This window comes from Pungitius pungitius, chromosome 8, assembly GCF_949316345.1.
Source record: "Pungitius pungitius chromosome 8, fPunPun2.1, whole genome shotgun sequence".
NCBI lineage: Eukaryota > Metazoa > Chordata > Actinopteri > Perciformes > Gasterosteidae > Pungitius > Pungitius pungitius.
The window spans coordinates 18118535-18134346 of NC_084907.1; the positions used below are offsets into that span (position 1 = coordinate 18118535).

Sequence of the window (15812 nt, forward strand, 5' to 3'; positions counted from 1 at the left end):
GACCTAGATGAAATATATAACTTTGCAAGCAGGTACAAGTCAGCTTACATTTGTGAAGACAATTATTCAAATGGAGGGGACAAAAGGAAACTTAACATTCAAAGGTGTTGCTGAGAGACTCACGCTTGGCATCACTCGAATCCTCGGTGTGTATCACGTTTTTTTTTTTACTGCGGAACGTTAGCTAACTTAACGTTGACGTTTGGGTAACGTTAACGCTAGCTAACAAACCGATTCATGTCTTACAGGGGCTAATTGCTAACTTAAATGTTTTGAATTGTCCCTGGGTTTTTTTTCCAGAGAACATGCCCGGTGTGGTCGATGTGCGTTTTGTAGAGAGGGAACCTGCAGAGAAGAGGAGCCTTCTGTCATGGGAACAGGTGAAATATGAACGCCTTAGACATTGGAATTCGGTCTGCTTATACACATTTATCAAATGAACCCGCTTTATGTCTTCGTCAGAAAAACACTTGTATTTTACCGGAGGACCTGCGAGATTTCTATCTGACAACTGATGGATCTACACTCACCTGGAGCGTAAAACTAGACAGTAGGTCCCCGGATTAGCTGAATGTTCTGTCTGTAATCATATCACATACATAGATCTTACTTCATCTAGAGAAGAGATACAGGAACAGTTACGTAGCTTATGCAATTCCTTTTTCAGATCTAATAGGTGCCATCATAACTGTGTGTGTTTGTTTCAGATGAATGTGTCCCTTTGGGAAGCATGAGGATTAACAGTGTGGCTAGACTGTGCCCACTCCTCCAACCAGTGTCATTATTTTCTTTACCCAATGCGCCCTCGCTGGCTGACCTGGACTGGGAGGAGGACAACACAGAAAGCGGTACTCGGTTCCTCAGGGGGCTCTGCTCAATTGTGCTGAAAGCAGCCAAATGAATGAAATGTTGATCGGAAAGTCAATATTTATTCAAGACTCCTTAATGCTATGTGTCCGGGACAGGGAATGCTCCCGCTGCACCCCATTTTGATTCCCGGAGCCGCATCTTCGAGATCGATTCCTGTGGTGGAAATGGCAAAGTGTGTCTAGTCTACAAAAGCTGCACACCAGGTGTTTAATTTGATTTAGCAAATGTCAACTTTTATGATTTCTCTGAAAGACAATGTTACATTCATGTCATCAACCTAATCCACGTCAAAATACATGTTATTTCATTAAGTGGTTGTGCTTTGAATGTTTCAGGTGTGGTAGCCCAGCATAGTGAAATTTGGTTCCTTGACCGCTCGCTGTGTTGGCATTTAATGACCGCAACCTTCACCTCCTACTACCGACTGATGATCACTCACTTGGGTCTGCCTGAGTGGCAGTATGCCTTCACCCCATATGGCCCGAGCCCCCAGGCCAAGGTGTTTATTCCCTCTTTCTAAGATGTGTTGAGGTTTAAATTACATCTGCTAAACTTTCAGTTGCTGCTAGAACTTGTTTACGTTTTCTTTGTGTTTCCCTTATTTCAGAATACACTTAAATGTATCTCGTGAAACAGTAATCAAATATGTTAAAGGGTTAATATCAACACGTCAATTCATTGCAAATGTATGAAATAGATTTTATTCATTCGGTTCCCTTCTTGGTACACAATGTTGGCTGTTTTAACACTTAAACAAGATGACACAGTTTTAAGACTCATACACAAAGCATAATTGTTTCACCACAACATTTCTACAACATTTGCGAACTTGTCTTTTTTTGTCTTTACCTACCATGGAAGTTTGTGAAATAGGCATGAAACCCAATCTATTGGGTTTTCAGTGCCTGGGAATGCAGATTACAGTGGTGGAACATTAAGCAAACAAAGTTGTGTTTCATTTTTGCAGCGACCCTCCTGTAACTTACTCCCTCAAGGGCAGTGTCATTTGGTCTTTTGATTCTGGATGACTATAGAGCATATTTTAACTGATAACTCCTGTTCTCTCTTGCAGCAATGGGCATCGTTGTACCAGCCCCTGACTTTCACTAATGAGCTCAAATTGGCAGATCCTGCAGGAGATTCCCATCTCAACAAGCTGGATCCTACAAAGGCCTTCAAAGGCAAAGCCAAAGCACCTGTGCCAAAGAAGAAGCAGTCGACACAGTGCAGCTCAGGGAGCACTGCGAAGAGCCACGGCAGCGCAGTAAGACACAGTGGGGGAAGGCGGTGAGAATGAGTCTAGCCAAGGAAAACATTCCAATCAACTGCACTGTCCACACAACCAGCATCACACGGGGGAACATCCAGCAATACCACCATCAGCTGGTTTTGGTGTGTTAGCTGTGAGAGCATGTTGTCCAAACTTGAGTCTGGACTGCTGCATGTATAGAGCGATAAAGAATCAGTGTTTTATAACAAAAGGCTTCACGTATGCAAATCTTTGGTGATGGAGAGATGCAATCGCATCACCAAAGGTTTCACTTGACACTCTTCCCTAGTGGTACAAATAAGTAAAAGCAGCCAATTCCTAAAACATGATTGTGTGCTGACGACACATGTCTAATATTCTGAATACGTAGTAACAGACTACAGAACACATTTAGCAACAGTGGTAAACAATAAGAACTCCCTCATACTTAAAGAGCACTCTTAACATCTGTAGTCATTGTCACTAGGTTTGAATGTTTAATGTATCATACACCAGTAATCTATACATAATATATACTATTTGTGTATATATAGAAATAATATATTAATTTAAATGTGAATGTAAAAACTAAAGGAAATCCTGAGATAAAAGTAATACTGGCTCGGTTTCCGCTGTGAAAGTGCTTGTGGGCTGAAGACTTGTACATTTTGACACTCAAAATGAAGAGCAGATCACTTGTTCCACATGTTCCAGTCGCAATACTAAGCTTCAGTGGATACTGCTGTAGGTATTCAACAAATGCCTCAGAGCTTCTCTATCAAACTTAATATTTCGAGTTCATGTAATTTTGAACCATGAAAGACTAAAACAAAATCAAACTCAACTCTGGTTAAAAAAATTAAAAATGAAAAGTTACTCACTGACTAACGCATGACTGCAGAGCCTCACTGATACTGTGTTCTTTTGTTAACTTCATAAATGTAAACTGCAAATTCTTTTTGTATGTACTCTGATGACTCTCAATGAACCGATATGAGGAGGCTGTTTGCCTTTCAAGTCGTGAGGCGCCAATCACTGTCATCCCTTGTTATTTATTCCCAAAGTGCTATGTAGAGGGGCAGTTTACTTACCTTAACATCCGATCTAGGTTCAAAGATGATGCAAGTGCCCCCTTGTTGATTATTATGTATCATGTCTTCCCAAGTTATTTAAGCTGCTAATACCTCACTAAAATAAAAATGAAACGTAAACTACAGTGGGTTTTTTTTCTAAATCTCAAATGCATAAAAATGTATTGTAATTTTTGATCCAATCTAGTTACTATAATTATCATAAATTAGAGCAATTGGCCTTAGCATCATTGCTTAAAATATGTAATAGCCTATGTGTGGCAGGTATACTCAAGTTGCTTGAGAAATTAACAACCTTATTTAAGCGTTCTGAGCGGTTTGTCTTCCAGCCCCTCGTAGTGATGGAATATTTTAAATCCATAAAGATGTGCAATTAGCTTCACCGGATCGTTGGGCAACCTCAGACGGCCACATTGGCACCGATGTTTTCTTGTTTCTCCAGCGCCAAACTCTCCTCAAACTCCTCCACCAGCTGCTCTTTCTGTTCAAGGAGAGGTGGATGGTGCATTTCCACCAACGCCTTGTAGAGCCCTGCACCCAGTATTCCTCCAATGGGGGGGGCAACCAGAGGCACCCACCACCACCCATTTCCAGACCTGCACGGATGAAGACAAATAACTGTGAAACTGGGTCATTTAATCATTAACAGAGATGAATTGACCTCCTCGGATCCTTTGTCACACCCCCAAATGCAAGTGTATCTTTCCTGTGTACCTGAACACATCACCCCCCCAGCCCGCTATGGCGGTGAAGACCCTGGGTGCGATGTCTCTGGTTGGGTTGATGGCGTAGCCACTGTTGCTGCCCAGGGAAATGCCAATGAGCAGCACCAGGAGACCCACTGCGACAGGCTCGCTTCCCGCCGCCGCCGGTTTGTTCTTCTGATCTGACAAAGCCATCAGGCAAAGCAGCAGCATGGCTGTGCCGATCACCTGGCGCACACGCAAATCAAACATGGAACAAACAAAAAAAACGTGACAAGGCTGGGTGCAAACAACACAGCAAATGGTCATGGCAGAATGTGCCGGATGATGGTGGTGACGTGGAGGTGTAATCCTTTAATCCGGTTTCATGTCTACCTGATCAAGGAATCCAGCATGCAAGGAGAGGTACGGTGCAGGATAAGTGGCAAAGATACCTGCTGTGGCCTTTGTTCCTGTCACAGTCAGGTTACCTCCACAATAGTCGTGTATGGCTTCTGCATGTGGAAATCATTTTTGACAAGACAGGTGCTCTTAGATGGATTCTACCAGCAGGAGTAGAATAGAAATACAGAAATCATAAAAGGGCAAAGAGAAGAACTAGAGGTATTTAACGTTTAACAGGAATAGTACACAGGTGTAAAGTATGTCCTCACCATAGTAAACGCCATAGATGGTCACTGCGGCCAGGAATGACCCAAGTAGTTGTGCAAAAACATACAGAGGCAGCATCTTCCACCCAAGGCGGCCAAACGTGCACATGGTGAATGACACCGCGGCATTCATGTGAGCCCCTGATTGAAGATGAGAAATATGTGTCAGAGGTCAGCGGGTTTGTGATGGCTTTCATTGATTCTGGATAGTTGAGTTCATAAGGGTGAGCTCTCGTACCTGACACCTTCCCTCCGACATGAACCCCCATGGCAACACCCAGTGCAAAACCCAGATTGATGCTGATGTACTGTCCGAACTCTCCCTGTCCTGTCACTACCTGGGCCACGGACCCCAGGCCGAACACCTGGACGCAGAGGGAAACAATTGTACACAAGGCAAAGTTTAAAGAAAAGAAAAGAAAGCTGCAGAGGAAAGCTTTTAGACAGGCTTGTGTGAAGCAGCAAAAAGAGCTGTGCCAATGAAGTCAGAAAGGCAGCCCAGGTGTAAATGAATGAACGTTTTAGTTAAGAAAGTGCAAGCTGAACTGAACCACGAGCCTTTCATTGAACCTTTCACTCAGTGGAAGTTTAGAGACTGGGGTCCCCGGGTCGGTCAGGAAACAGGAAATGTGTGCTTCCTCATTCAAAAGTTATATGCATTTAGGTTTGGATTTAGAATTCTGATTTAGGGTTCGAGTCAAGCCATGCAGGGTTCTGAGGATTTATTAAGGTTTGAGGTTTATTGTAACCGCCGACACAAAAACGTGTGTTGGAAAAAACGCAATAATGTTTTTTCTTTAGTACGACAGAGAGTGTGCTCTTTCAGAGAGGCACACGGTGTACTGGGTCATCTGATAATCAAGATGTTTTGGGAATCAATGTTTGTAATCTTGTGGTACCACATCCGAGGTCGAGGTTGAGCACTTGGGTTTTGCCCCCCCCCATGTTTTAGCATCTTCCACCTATATATTCTTGCTCCAAAGATGAAAACCTTCGGCTTTCATTCTGTGTTTGCAGGCTAAATATCCTGTTCTGAATTTTTCTAACAATGTGACTTTGGCCACCCACTCCATGTGACCCTTACTCCGGCAACGCTATAGATTTCCTGGTTCACCCACTTGAACCAACCAATCCCTGCCGCCCACCACCACCCCCACACCATGTGACTGAAATGTGTGTTTTTATCATGTTTGTTATCGGCCTCAAGAACATGTCATTGACACTTCACGGCAGCTGGTTGCTCCACATAAGCATGCCTCAATGTTCAAAACAGGGCGAACGTTAAATTGTCAGACAGAATGAGGGGTAAGAGATCCTTTTTTTTCGGCAGTTTTAAATCACACATTATTATACGTAGCAAGCGCTTCTTACCATCATGACATATGTGCAAAGGGATTCAGCCAGTCCCACCCGAACAAGTTCATTCTTTAGCCAAACTCTAGGTCCACGCGCTCTTTTTCGCTGAGAGATCCCTAGTTCAACCGACTGCACCAAGTCCTTCATGTCTTCTTCTCCTCCTCTTCACTCTCTCTTCAGGAGTTTATTTGCCCCCCTCGGCAAAATAAAGATCAAGTTCAGACCCCCTTGAAGAGTATATGTGGTGCCTCCTCCCATATCGCAGGGTAGTCCACAAACAAACTTGCTGGCGAGTTGCCTTTTTCTCCTCCCCCTCTAACGGCTCTTCTTGTCTCCGCTTCTCTCGTGGTGTGTGTCTCCCTCTCTCTGCCAAACATACCCATTGGGATTCGTCCGCTCTTTATAGCATAAACCCAGCACCGTGGTCTGGGGAACATTCCACAGTCAGACCCATCCCCCTCCCCCATAGCTTCGCCTTAACCCGAGGATACCAATTAGGAAAGATTTTAAACAATTACCCAGGGGGCCAAATCAGAAGAAATGTTAGGGAACCCCTTTAATTGTCAGAATAAATTGGTATAATTTTTTATCTTGTGAATGCATATTGTAGATGCTACAACCAAGTCTGTCAACTGATTTATGTTTAATGTAAAGAGTTCATTTAAATAGTTGCCTTTTATCTATTCATTTCTTTCAAGGACAACGTGCCATTCTTGTGGGAAATCCCGTTATTTTATTATGTTAACTGCACCCATACTTTGTTAATATATTCACCTTACATAACAAGCGACTACAGGGCAACCACAGAGACAAGTATTGATTAAATGTACAACTTCATAGATAACCGTTATGCTTATCTGGACAGCACAGTGGAAGCTTACAAACACTGACCTTTGCTCTTTATATTTCAAAACATGTTAATGACGATTGAGTCTAGAGATGCTGAGTCATGAATATATGATGCATAAAGTCTGTCCAACTTGCGCCACTGAAACATCAGAAGATTCTAGTTGACAATACAAAATGGGGACATTTTCAATTTCAGGAGGTCACATGTGTGGCTTTGAAGGTATGGGTTTGTGATCGTGGCAATAACTTCAAAAATGATGCAGCGTGGCTTATCTGAAGAGTCATTAACTCTTGGAGCCTTGACCTGTGAACTTTGCACTAGTGTATGGATACATATGTGGTCTCAGCTTTTGGAAATTCCACCCTGTATCACCCTTTATCGAATTGGTTAATGTGTGTCATCTTGTCATTGGATTCTGAAGTTTCAGTGTGTGGCGATAATTCGGCAAACGTACAGCACAAATAAATCAATGAACGTGAGGGTGTTTTCAGTTGAAAAAAACAGAGAAAGTGCCTTTTGGACTGAGGTTTTTCCTTTATTTTTATTTTTTTTGCATTACACACTGACCTCTGAGATTCCTTGACCCCATTTCTAGTAGTAAAACATACAGTATTTGCTATCCTAATTGCATTTCCAACTACCAATAACTATGATCTTTTTCACCCTTTTGCTTCAGTGTAACAAACCAATCCCTCGATGCGTGCAGTCTGAGAACATCACTACTAATATGTTGTACGGCCAGAAAGGGAATCGTTTTCTATTTATATGTCTTGACTGTTGCACAATCTGACAGAGCTTACACTCATTATTGATATTTGAGTCAAATATCAATAAGCTTTTTTTTGTGACATGGGTCCATTATAGGCTGTGCAGTGGAAGAATTAGAAATGTCTTATACATTACGTGTCCTACATTCAAAACCTCCCCTCTTACAAGTCTATTTTATGTCTATATGACTTTAATCAGCAAAATGTGCACTAGATAAGGTATCAAAAATGGTAGAAAATGTTTTCCCTGTCAGGTGTTTATTTGAATTAATGCGGCTGCTGCAGCAGGTGTTCAAGGTTCTAGCTAATTGACCAGTGCTAAATGCCGGGTCTGTTTCACTTTACTTAGGAAAATGACTAATAGCAATATTAAAAAGGCAGATCACATACCATACATTCCACTCGTATCTTCTATGTGCTGTTTAATAATCCATGTCATAATAATTGAGAAAAATTGAATCGGGCCATCATGTGTTTCTTACTGTCAGCCTCCATGTTAATGAGTAATAGTGACAAACACAAGTAGTTTTCTTTCAAAAGGCAGCGGTGACGCACTTCCACTGACGCAAAATCGCCGTGCTGACTACAGGAAAGCTTCCTCATCATTTAATTCTTTACAGCTGTTTCGGGCTCTTGGCATTAGGCTCACCGACTTGCGGGGAGAAGAAGGTGTTGGCATACCGTCCAGTTGTTCTCCGGTTCCCGTGTCACCGCGTTGTCTGCAGAGGCTCGACTGAGGGCGCGATGGATTTGCCGGCTGTACTTTGTCACCCGGTCTGGGCCCTGCTCAGCGGGGTGCTCGTGCTCGTTGTGCGCAGGCAGCGCAGAGGGCCCTGGGATCCACGAGACTGCTCCGTGCAGCTAAAAGGGAAAACCGCTATAGTGACAGGAGCCAATACGGGTCAGTAGCCTCTTGCATTCTGCTGTTCACGATCTCAAGGGTGTGCGCTTTAAAGAAAGGCAACACCTTTTGGTAGGAGGAATAAGGAGCTTCTTTTTGTTACATTCATCAAGAAAAACCTACAAATGGACAAAGGCTCTTTTTATTCAACTTTATTCAACATCAACTTTTCGGTCTCTTTACTCATTTGACCACATAACTCATTGTAGCTGTTCATTTTTTTTTTTTAAAAAGCATGTATTTCCAATTTCTGAATCCTAAAGCTGTTTACAGTTTACCTGTAGTTGTTATTATATATATTGCCTTCTGTTGGAAAGTAAATGGTTAAGCAACTCGGATCCTCTCTACATGTTTATCTTTTGGTAATCAACACAGGGAAACATGTAATTATTAAGACATTCCAAGATTCTCAAGCCAGATAACTTAACGCTGCATTACTCATGTGCAGTTACACGTTGGGCAAATCAGAGCATTTGCCTAATATAAATCAACAAACTGCAACGTTACTGATAGATTTACAGATGAACTAAATGAACTGAAATAAATAGTTTCAAACAACATTGTGTAACTTTTCAACGAGGCATTCTCGCGGAAATTAGTCGAAGAAAAGCTGTCCTTGACAGATGGCTGTACAGCTGAAATAGGCTCTTAGGTCCAGTCCTGCTGCATTCTTACAACGCGCTCCACTGAGTTCAGTATGAAAAACATCTTGATAATCAAAATACTTTTTCTTAGTGCTGAGTTAGAATATTGTTGCCCTGTTTTGCTGAAGATTTCGAAGTCAGAGGGCAAGCAGGATGTGCCTAGCAAGGCAGAGACAGTCTGGCAGGATGGGGGTCCGCTGTCTGGTGTTGATTTAGACACGGGGACACTCTGTGTCTTCTCTGTGGGTCTAGATAGCGGGTCAGTTTCTGTCCTGAAAAAGGTCAGCGGATCAACCAGCCGGTGTGCCAGATGAGGGGGGGTCGAAGTCACACCACTATCCAACATACACACTCTGTTCATTGTTTACGTTAAGTCAGGAGTTCTGGACATTGGATGTGACCGGATCTTTAGATGCGGGGGGGGGGGGGGGTGGAAGATCCTCCTCTACGCCAGCTTAGTGCCAATAAAATGCTTTCCTTCTCTGTCTCAGTGGGTTATAAAACATGATGTTCTTTCTGATGTTGGTTAGTGTTCTTCCGGCCTGCGGGCCGGCAGGATTGCTCCTGCCTTTGCAAACGCAGCGCTCATACTTGACCTGCGATCTGACGAATAAATCTACCAGAACGAGAGAAGTTGTTTGGCTGAATTCTTCCAGGCTTCCAATTTTTGAACACGTGCCTCTGATGCGTTCGTTCGCTCCTTCTCTTTTTAAATTATCTAACAATCTTCACACTTCACCCGCCCAAACGACAAAAGAGCCTCACACCACGAAAGCTCCATCCTGCTCTTAATCTTATCAATTATTATAAAACCTCAAACAAGCCAAAAATCACCAACTCTTCTGCATTCAGGAGCTGAAACTCAACTTCCAAACTCTTTGAAACAACTGCATGCCTTTTGCACCACAATGGATACAAGCGGAAGCTAAATGACATGTAATATAAAGCCTACAGGTTCAAAAGATGTGTTGATTTCTATCTGCTTTGTGCAACCGTCTTGTTGCTCCATTCCACTTTGTCAGGGATTGGAAAGTTCATTGCCATGGACTTTGCACACCGGGGGGCTCGTGTTATTATGGCCTGTCGAAGCGAAGCTCGGGGGACAGCGGCACTTGATGAAATCAGGGAGAAGACCGGGAACTCTGACGTCCACCTGCGCCTGGTGGACCTCTCTTCTCTGGAGTCTGTCAGGGAATTTGCCAGCGGGATCATTGCCGAGGAGAAAGCTCTCCACGTCCTCGTCAACAATGCAGGAGTGTCAGGTGACGCACGTGCAGGCAGTAGAAAGGAAATGTTAGTTTTAAAGCAGCACTGAGCTTTGTTGTATCACAGGGAGTTAACACAGCACACAATAATGAAATACGCCGAATGCATTGCTTTAGTTTTTCTACCCACTATTAAAGTGGTTTTCCCCCCATGCTATTTGGGCAAACTCCAAAGCGCCTCTCATGCATCGTCGGAAAATGAAACAAACAGGTTTTCATTTTTCAGATTCCACGAAGCTTCCAGTGAAGCAACAGAAGAAGTTCTAGAACTAATCATCATGAGCAGTACTCTGTCCATGACCTTTTATCTATGGTCAACTTTCTTTTTTGTTGTTGTTTTTTATATTAAAAAAAAAACAGCTGTGTACATATATGAGGTAAAGTAAGTTTAGTTTAAGATAGAGCTTAGTTGTAATATTTAACAAATACATTATGAGGTGTCCAAATCTAATCCAATTTTTTACAATCAGGTTTACCGAGGCAGATAACCAAAGATGGTTTGGAGTGTTCTTTTGCCACCAACCACCTGGGACCATTTCTCCTCACCAACCTGCTGCTGGGTAAGAACAGCAGTAATGTTGTGGCTATAAAAACGATGATTGGCTGTTATCATGAGGCAGTTATTATTTAGTCTTCTGTTTGTCTCTCTCCCCTCCTCATCTGTTTCCTTGATTCTTTGTCTCCGATTCCCTCCAGACCTGATGAAGCGTTCAGCGCCAGGGCGTATCGTCAACGTGAGCTCTGTCAACCATAAGAAGGGTCAAGTGGACTTTTCTCATTTTCGGGGCGAGAACCTCACTTACCACATGGATAATGTTTACAACCACACAAAGCTGCACAGTATCATCTGTACGAAGGAGCTAGCGCGCAGGCTCGAAGGGACAGGTGAGCTAAAATCCAGATTATTATGATTTTGACCCATTGGTATCCATTCATGCACAGTTAATCAAATGGTATAAATTGGTTTCATTACTTTTTGAGTTGAGATTATTAGCAAATATCGACTGATTAATGAAATGGCGTTTGAACACTATACCCTTTTAGAGCATTTATACAGCACAGTTTGAGTGAGTTTTCAAGGTTAACAAAATGATTGAGAATTTAAAAACTCTACTAATATCTAAAAATATCTACAGGCAAAGCAGATATTGAAAATGCGAGCCAGCTGTAACAGATTTTCACCTTTTTGATTCATCTGAAAAGATTGGAAATTGAATCAAGAGACAAGCGTCTGCATTCAAAGACTTGCTGCTGACATTGGCCCTGCTTACATATCATGCCCCTTGGTTTCCATCTCTAGTGTATGTGTTTGTCTGTTCTTCACGTGCATGTAGGTGTCACGGCAAACTCTGTCCACCCCGGTATTGTCAAGACAGAAGTGATGAGACATTATCCATTCTTGGTTCGTTTTGTTTTCCAGCTGATTGGATGCTTCTTCTTCATGGTGAGTACATCGTTGTATTAATCTAGCATAGGCCTTGTCCACTTCATTTCTCAGTGACATTCTTGTTTTATTTTGTACCAAAGAATTCTTTGTCCCTTCGCTTAGACCCCAATTTCCAGTCAACCAAAGGCCGAAAAAGTCAAAGTTATTGTTTTATTTTGTTCTTACTGTTAACAAATCCCGTGAAAAGACCAAACCACTGAACCACTCAAACAATTCCAATCCAATTCCATTTCCAAGCAATGAGTGCTGTGTGTTCATGCAAATATTTTATTTGGCTGTACACATGAGAGAAAGTGTTCACACCACTTTTACATCTGAGATCATCAGTTTCTGTGGCAGCTTCAAGGCTATTTTTTTTTTACTATTCTTAGATCCCAAACTGAACTATATCCCTTATCCTTCTGCCAAGCATCTGCAACGGGTGTCCTTCAGAGTTAAAGACGCTTAACATCTGGTTACACTGGAGGTTTTGCACAAATTTTTCTGTTTGCACATTTGTTCCTACGGAGATATCCAACATTTTTCCTCTTTGCCATTTTCTCCTTCTCCTCAGTCTCCAGAGGAGGGTGCAACCAGCTCAATCTACTGTGCAGTAGCAGAGGAAATGGAGGGGATAACTGGGAAGTACTGCGACAGCGACTGCCACCTGGTCCTCCCCGCCCCTTTAGCTCGAGACGCTGCCCTGGCGGTCAAAGATTTTGAGATCAGCGAGAGGGTGACATCCAAGCTCTGAAAGGACTATCGAGATAACGGAGGTTTGATAACAGAAAAGGGGTCGAATTCCACCCTGCTGCTGCACTACTTGAGTGAGAAGGTCCAACACAATGAGTGGTGTTTATGCATAATGTCTTGGATATTTGGAAAGCTTTAATCGACTCATATCAGCCGTCGTGGTGTCAAAGTAATTTTAGCTCATAAAAATGGTATGTTTATGTTTTTGTAGGAAATATTCAGGCACATGAATGAGTGAGCTTCCTGAGACATGCTGACACCCTGTGGCCAACTCTTGCTTCTTCAGAAATAACAACAGAGGTTCCAGTGTGTCCCATAATCACTTCCCTTTATTCACTTGATTTTCTGTAAACCCACAATAAAACATTTAGACAATCAGTGCTTTTCTGAAGAATTTGTACAGCTTTGGTTCATCCCGTGGTGTCTTCAACCTCGCTATTTGGCTGCAGAGACAGAGAGAGTTTGGTCACTGAGGAGGTATTTGATCATAGGATAATCATATTATATATATCATCATATTGTAAGTTTGTGTCTATTAATACTCTTTGGGTAATAAAAGAAGAAACAAGGCCATGAAGCTGTTGGTGTAGTTTTTAAACATTTTTTCTCAATACTGTACGCCTTCCACCAGTCCAACATTTTTACCTTTTTGAAGTTCCTCCTCAATGTCGTGGATGATCTCTTCTAGCACCGGGGACCCATGATCAAGCTGTTTGGGTGAAAGACGGACGGCGACCTCCACTATTTTATCCTGGACACACAAAGAAATGTTCATGAATTGTATTTAGCTGAAAACAGAAGCAATTTGGGGATTTTGGGTGTGTGCGCTCACAGGGTTTCCACCGTGTTCCAACAGAGGAAGCTGTTGGACTGTAACCTCTTCGAACTGACCGTCCTCTGATCGGGGCTCCATGTTCTTTCTACCTTCTCTCTCCTGCAGCACAGAGACACATTTACACATACATGGAAAATGATGTAATACAGAAATGTTTTCTACATCAGCCATTTAACAATTTATCAGCGTCTTAAACTGATTCAGCACTGCGGGCCACCTCGTTTTAACCTTAGTTAAAATGCCGCAAAACTAAAAGGCCAAAATGAAGAACTTGTGCGTCCGGATTTGGCATTACATCTTTCCTGTTGGGTTAAATGGTGAAAGAACAAATGAATGTCTTAATCTGGATGTGTTGTGTATCACTGGGGCTACACTTACAAATAGTTGTATTTGTACTCACTCTGAAACGTATTCTTTCAATTACAAATCATTATTCAGTGTCAAATAAAGATGAACACTAAATAAATGTCCTCTGCAGTTCTAAAATCATATGGCGGTTGTCATTAAACAGTTGGCCTTGTCCAATTAACACACCAAAAGATGTTTAATTTAATGCAACCAAAGTAAAAAAAATAGTAAAACTTCATAACCAAGGAGCTGGAAATAATCAGAGATGGTCATCCTTGCTTGAAAAAATTACACCTTTATTGAATTATGATAATTTAATTGTTTCAACGCCACTGTTACATTGTTGATCAGCTCTTTTTTTCTGCTCAACGCCCAATCACCCAACGCAAGCGGCTCACCTTCATCAGCATCAGCTCCTTTGGACTGAAGAAGGTGATGTGTCCCTCTGCCCTCTCAGCCAGTAGCCCCACCAGGCACGCCAACACCAGGCAACCAACAACGGCTCTGCGCATGCTCATTCTGCCCCCTGTCCTGGGCACATACAGACACGTGCACGTTTAGATATGCTCTACGTAGGCATACGCACTGAATTGAAGGCTAATGCAGGCATACATTACAGTCCGTGCTTACGGGTTGAGTGGCATTGAGGCCAGGCCATTGGCAAAGAGAAGCAAACAGTCAAAATAGTGTTCATTTTCATTGCATGCATGTCTGTGTGTGTGTGTGTGTGTGTGTCAGAAACAACAGCTGAGTGTAGCGTGTGAAGGACACAGAAGATCCCATTTTATTATGCAGATGTTGGCAAATATATTGTAGATAGTGAGAAACGCAGACCGGAGGAGTGGGGGAGGAGCATGGAAGTAACAGAACAACAAATTGCTCCGCTGACAGACATGATAAGAGGCCGGAATGGACCAACTGTACTTACAACAGCGAGACAGCTCTGAACCCAACTGTGAGACAGTGAAGACAGGAAAGACAAGAGTATCAGAGAGCAGAGGAGGGTCGGAGGGTCAGAAGGAGAGGCAGGCAAAACAAGCCGTTTGTTACTCACCTGAAAGTGTGAGCTTCGGTCGGTTGTTTAAGGGAGTGTGCTTTGAGATGAGCACAGCTTCTGGTCTGAGCGTCAGCTTGTCCTCGTCAGCCTTTATATCGAGCCCTCTGCTGATTTTACCGTCCTTCCTCACATCCGCTCCTCAACAGGCTCCTTCAGACACCGTGGTCCACGCGCCTGGAAACGTGCGTATTACACAGGAATCTGGCTTTTTTTTATTAGTGCAGTAAGCTCGCCATGCTTCCTTTATGAAAGGCCTCAGACAATTGATTGATTGAAAATGATTCATTGATGGGGAAACCTCAGGGGTTAAAGAAGATATTGTACTTAGGTTAAAGGAACCATGCTTCACTGGAAAAACACTGTTCCCAGTGAAGGTGAGTGATTGTTGTGAGGGTTGATCTATTTACCCATGTAAAAGTTTCCAAGCATCAATACATTCTTAAAGAACTAAAAATAAGAGTGGACACTGTCCAATAATTTGATCACTTCCAAATATTCCATCAAATCATTTTAAATATTAAAGCATTAATGTGCTCATCACTCTAATGAAGACACTGGTAAAGGTCCACCTTCAACTTCCTTGTATACAGTTCATATGCAAGGTAGATTGTGAATTTCTCAGGATATCAATTGATATATAATATTACATCATAATGTATGTTGTTTTAGTAATCAGAACATGCAAAGTAACTGCAACAAAAGTTATATTTTATTTACGTACAATATTTGAGTAAATGTTCAATGCTAAAAACTTTTTGTAAAAAATGTTATTTGGATTAATACTTAATACGTGCGTTTCTTGATTATCTGTAGCAGCCAGAAACAGATCTCCCTAAAGAGATCGGTCATAAATTCTCTGCTTTTAACTAATATCCAACACAATTTACGACCTGCGAGGAATTTATGCCTGTGTAGAAACAGACCCAAACGCTTCCGCTTCTTGGAAACCTCATGACCCTAAAAAACTAATGCTTCTACCCACATATGACACTTATCTGTTTTCCTACATGATGGAGAAATGTTATTGCGGGCTGGGTTTACTTTGT

At 42.3% G+C, this 15812-nt stretch overlaps 4 protein-coding genes across 7 annotated transcripts; 2 read left to right on the forward strand and 2 right to left on the reverse strand.

Annotated features, from left to right (window-relative positions):
* Nucleotides 1-7: 7 nt before the first annotated feature.
* On the forward strand, nucleotides 8-2863 carry tpgs2 (tubulin polyglutamylase complex subunit 2). Its single transcript, XM_037490572.2, has 7 exons — nucleotides 8-146; nucleotides 301-380; nucleotides 463-550; nucleotides 708-848; nucleotides 966-1073; nucleotides 1206-1369; nucleotides 1943-2863. Exons 1-7 carry the CDS (start codon nucleotides 8-10, stop codon nucleotides 2159-2161), a joined length of 939 nt encoding a protein of 312 aa, XP_037346469.1. The 3' UTR covers nucleotides 2162-2863.
* A 506-nt stretch (nucleotides 2864-3369) lies between these two features.
* Nucleotides 3370-6271, reverse strand: aqp7 (aquaporin 7). The gene is made up of 6 exons (XM_037490573.2): nucleotides 5936-6271; nucleotides 4803-4929; nucleotides 4568-4705; nucleotides 4290-4408; nucleotides 3925-4142; nucleotides 3370-3806 (listed from the first exon to the last, which is right to left on the reverse strand). Exons 1-6 carry the CDS (start codon nucleotides 6065-6067, stop codon nucleotides 3611-3613), a joined length of 930 nt encoding a protein of 309 aa, XP_037346470.2. The 5' UTR covers nucleotides 6068-6271; the 3' UTR covers nucleotides 3370-3610.
* A 1778-nt stretch (nucleotides 6272-8049) lies between these two features.
* Nucleotides 8050-12904, forward strand: zgc:64106 (uncharacterized protein LOC393348 homolog). 2 transcript variants are annotated; one of them, XM_037490569.2, is made up of 6 exons: nucleotides 8050-8438; nucleotides 10105-10344; nucleotides 10818-10907; nucleotides 11044-11232; nucleotides 11768-11791; nucleotides 12348-12904. In XM_037490569.2, exons 1-6 carry the CDS (start codon nucleotides 8282-8284, stop codon nucleotides 12494-12496), a joined length of 849 nt encoding a protein of 282 aa, XP_037346466.1. In that variant the 5' UTR covers nucleotides 8050-8281; the 3' UTR covers nucleotides 12497-12904. The 2 variants fall into 2 exon arrangements, with proteins under 2 accessions (XP_037346466.1, XP_037346465.1); XM_037490568.2 differs by having other exon boundaries at nucleotides 8052-8438; nucleotides 11682-11791.
* Nucleotides 12875-15296, reverse strand: mlnl (motilin-like). Of its 3 annotated transcripts, XM_037490575.2 has the most exons (6): nucleotides 14764-15295; nucleotides 14638-14662; nucleotides 14108-14240; nucleotides 13359-13460; nucleotides 13172-13277; nucleotides 12875-12969 (listed from the first exon to the last, which is right to left on the reverse strand). In XM_037490575.2, exons 3-6 carry the CDS (start codon nucleotides 14225-14227, stop codon nucleotides 12962-12964), a joined length of 336 nt encoding a protein of 111 aa, XP_037346472.1. In that variant the 5' UTR covers nucleotides 14228-14240; nucleotides 14638-14662; nucleotides 14764-15295; the 3' UTR covers nucleotides 12875-12961. The 3 variants fall into 3 exon arrangements, with proteins under 3 accessions (XP_037346472.1, XP_037346473.1, XP_037346471.1); XM_037490576.2 differs by lacking the exon at nucleotides 14638-14662 and having other exon boundaries at nucleotides 14108-14235; nucleotides 14764-15296; XM_037490574.2 differs by lacking the exon at nucleotides 14638-14662 and having other exon boundaries at nucleotides 14764-15292.
* Nucleotides 15297-15812: the final 516 nt, after the last annotated feature.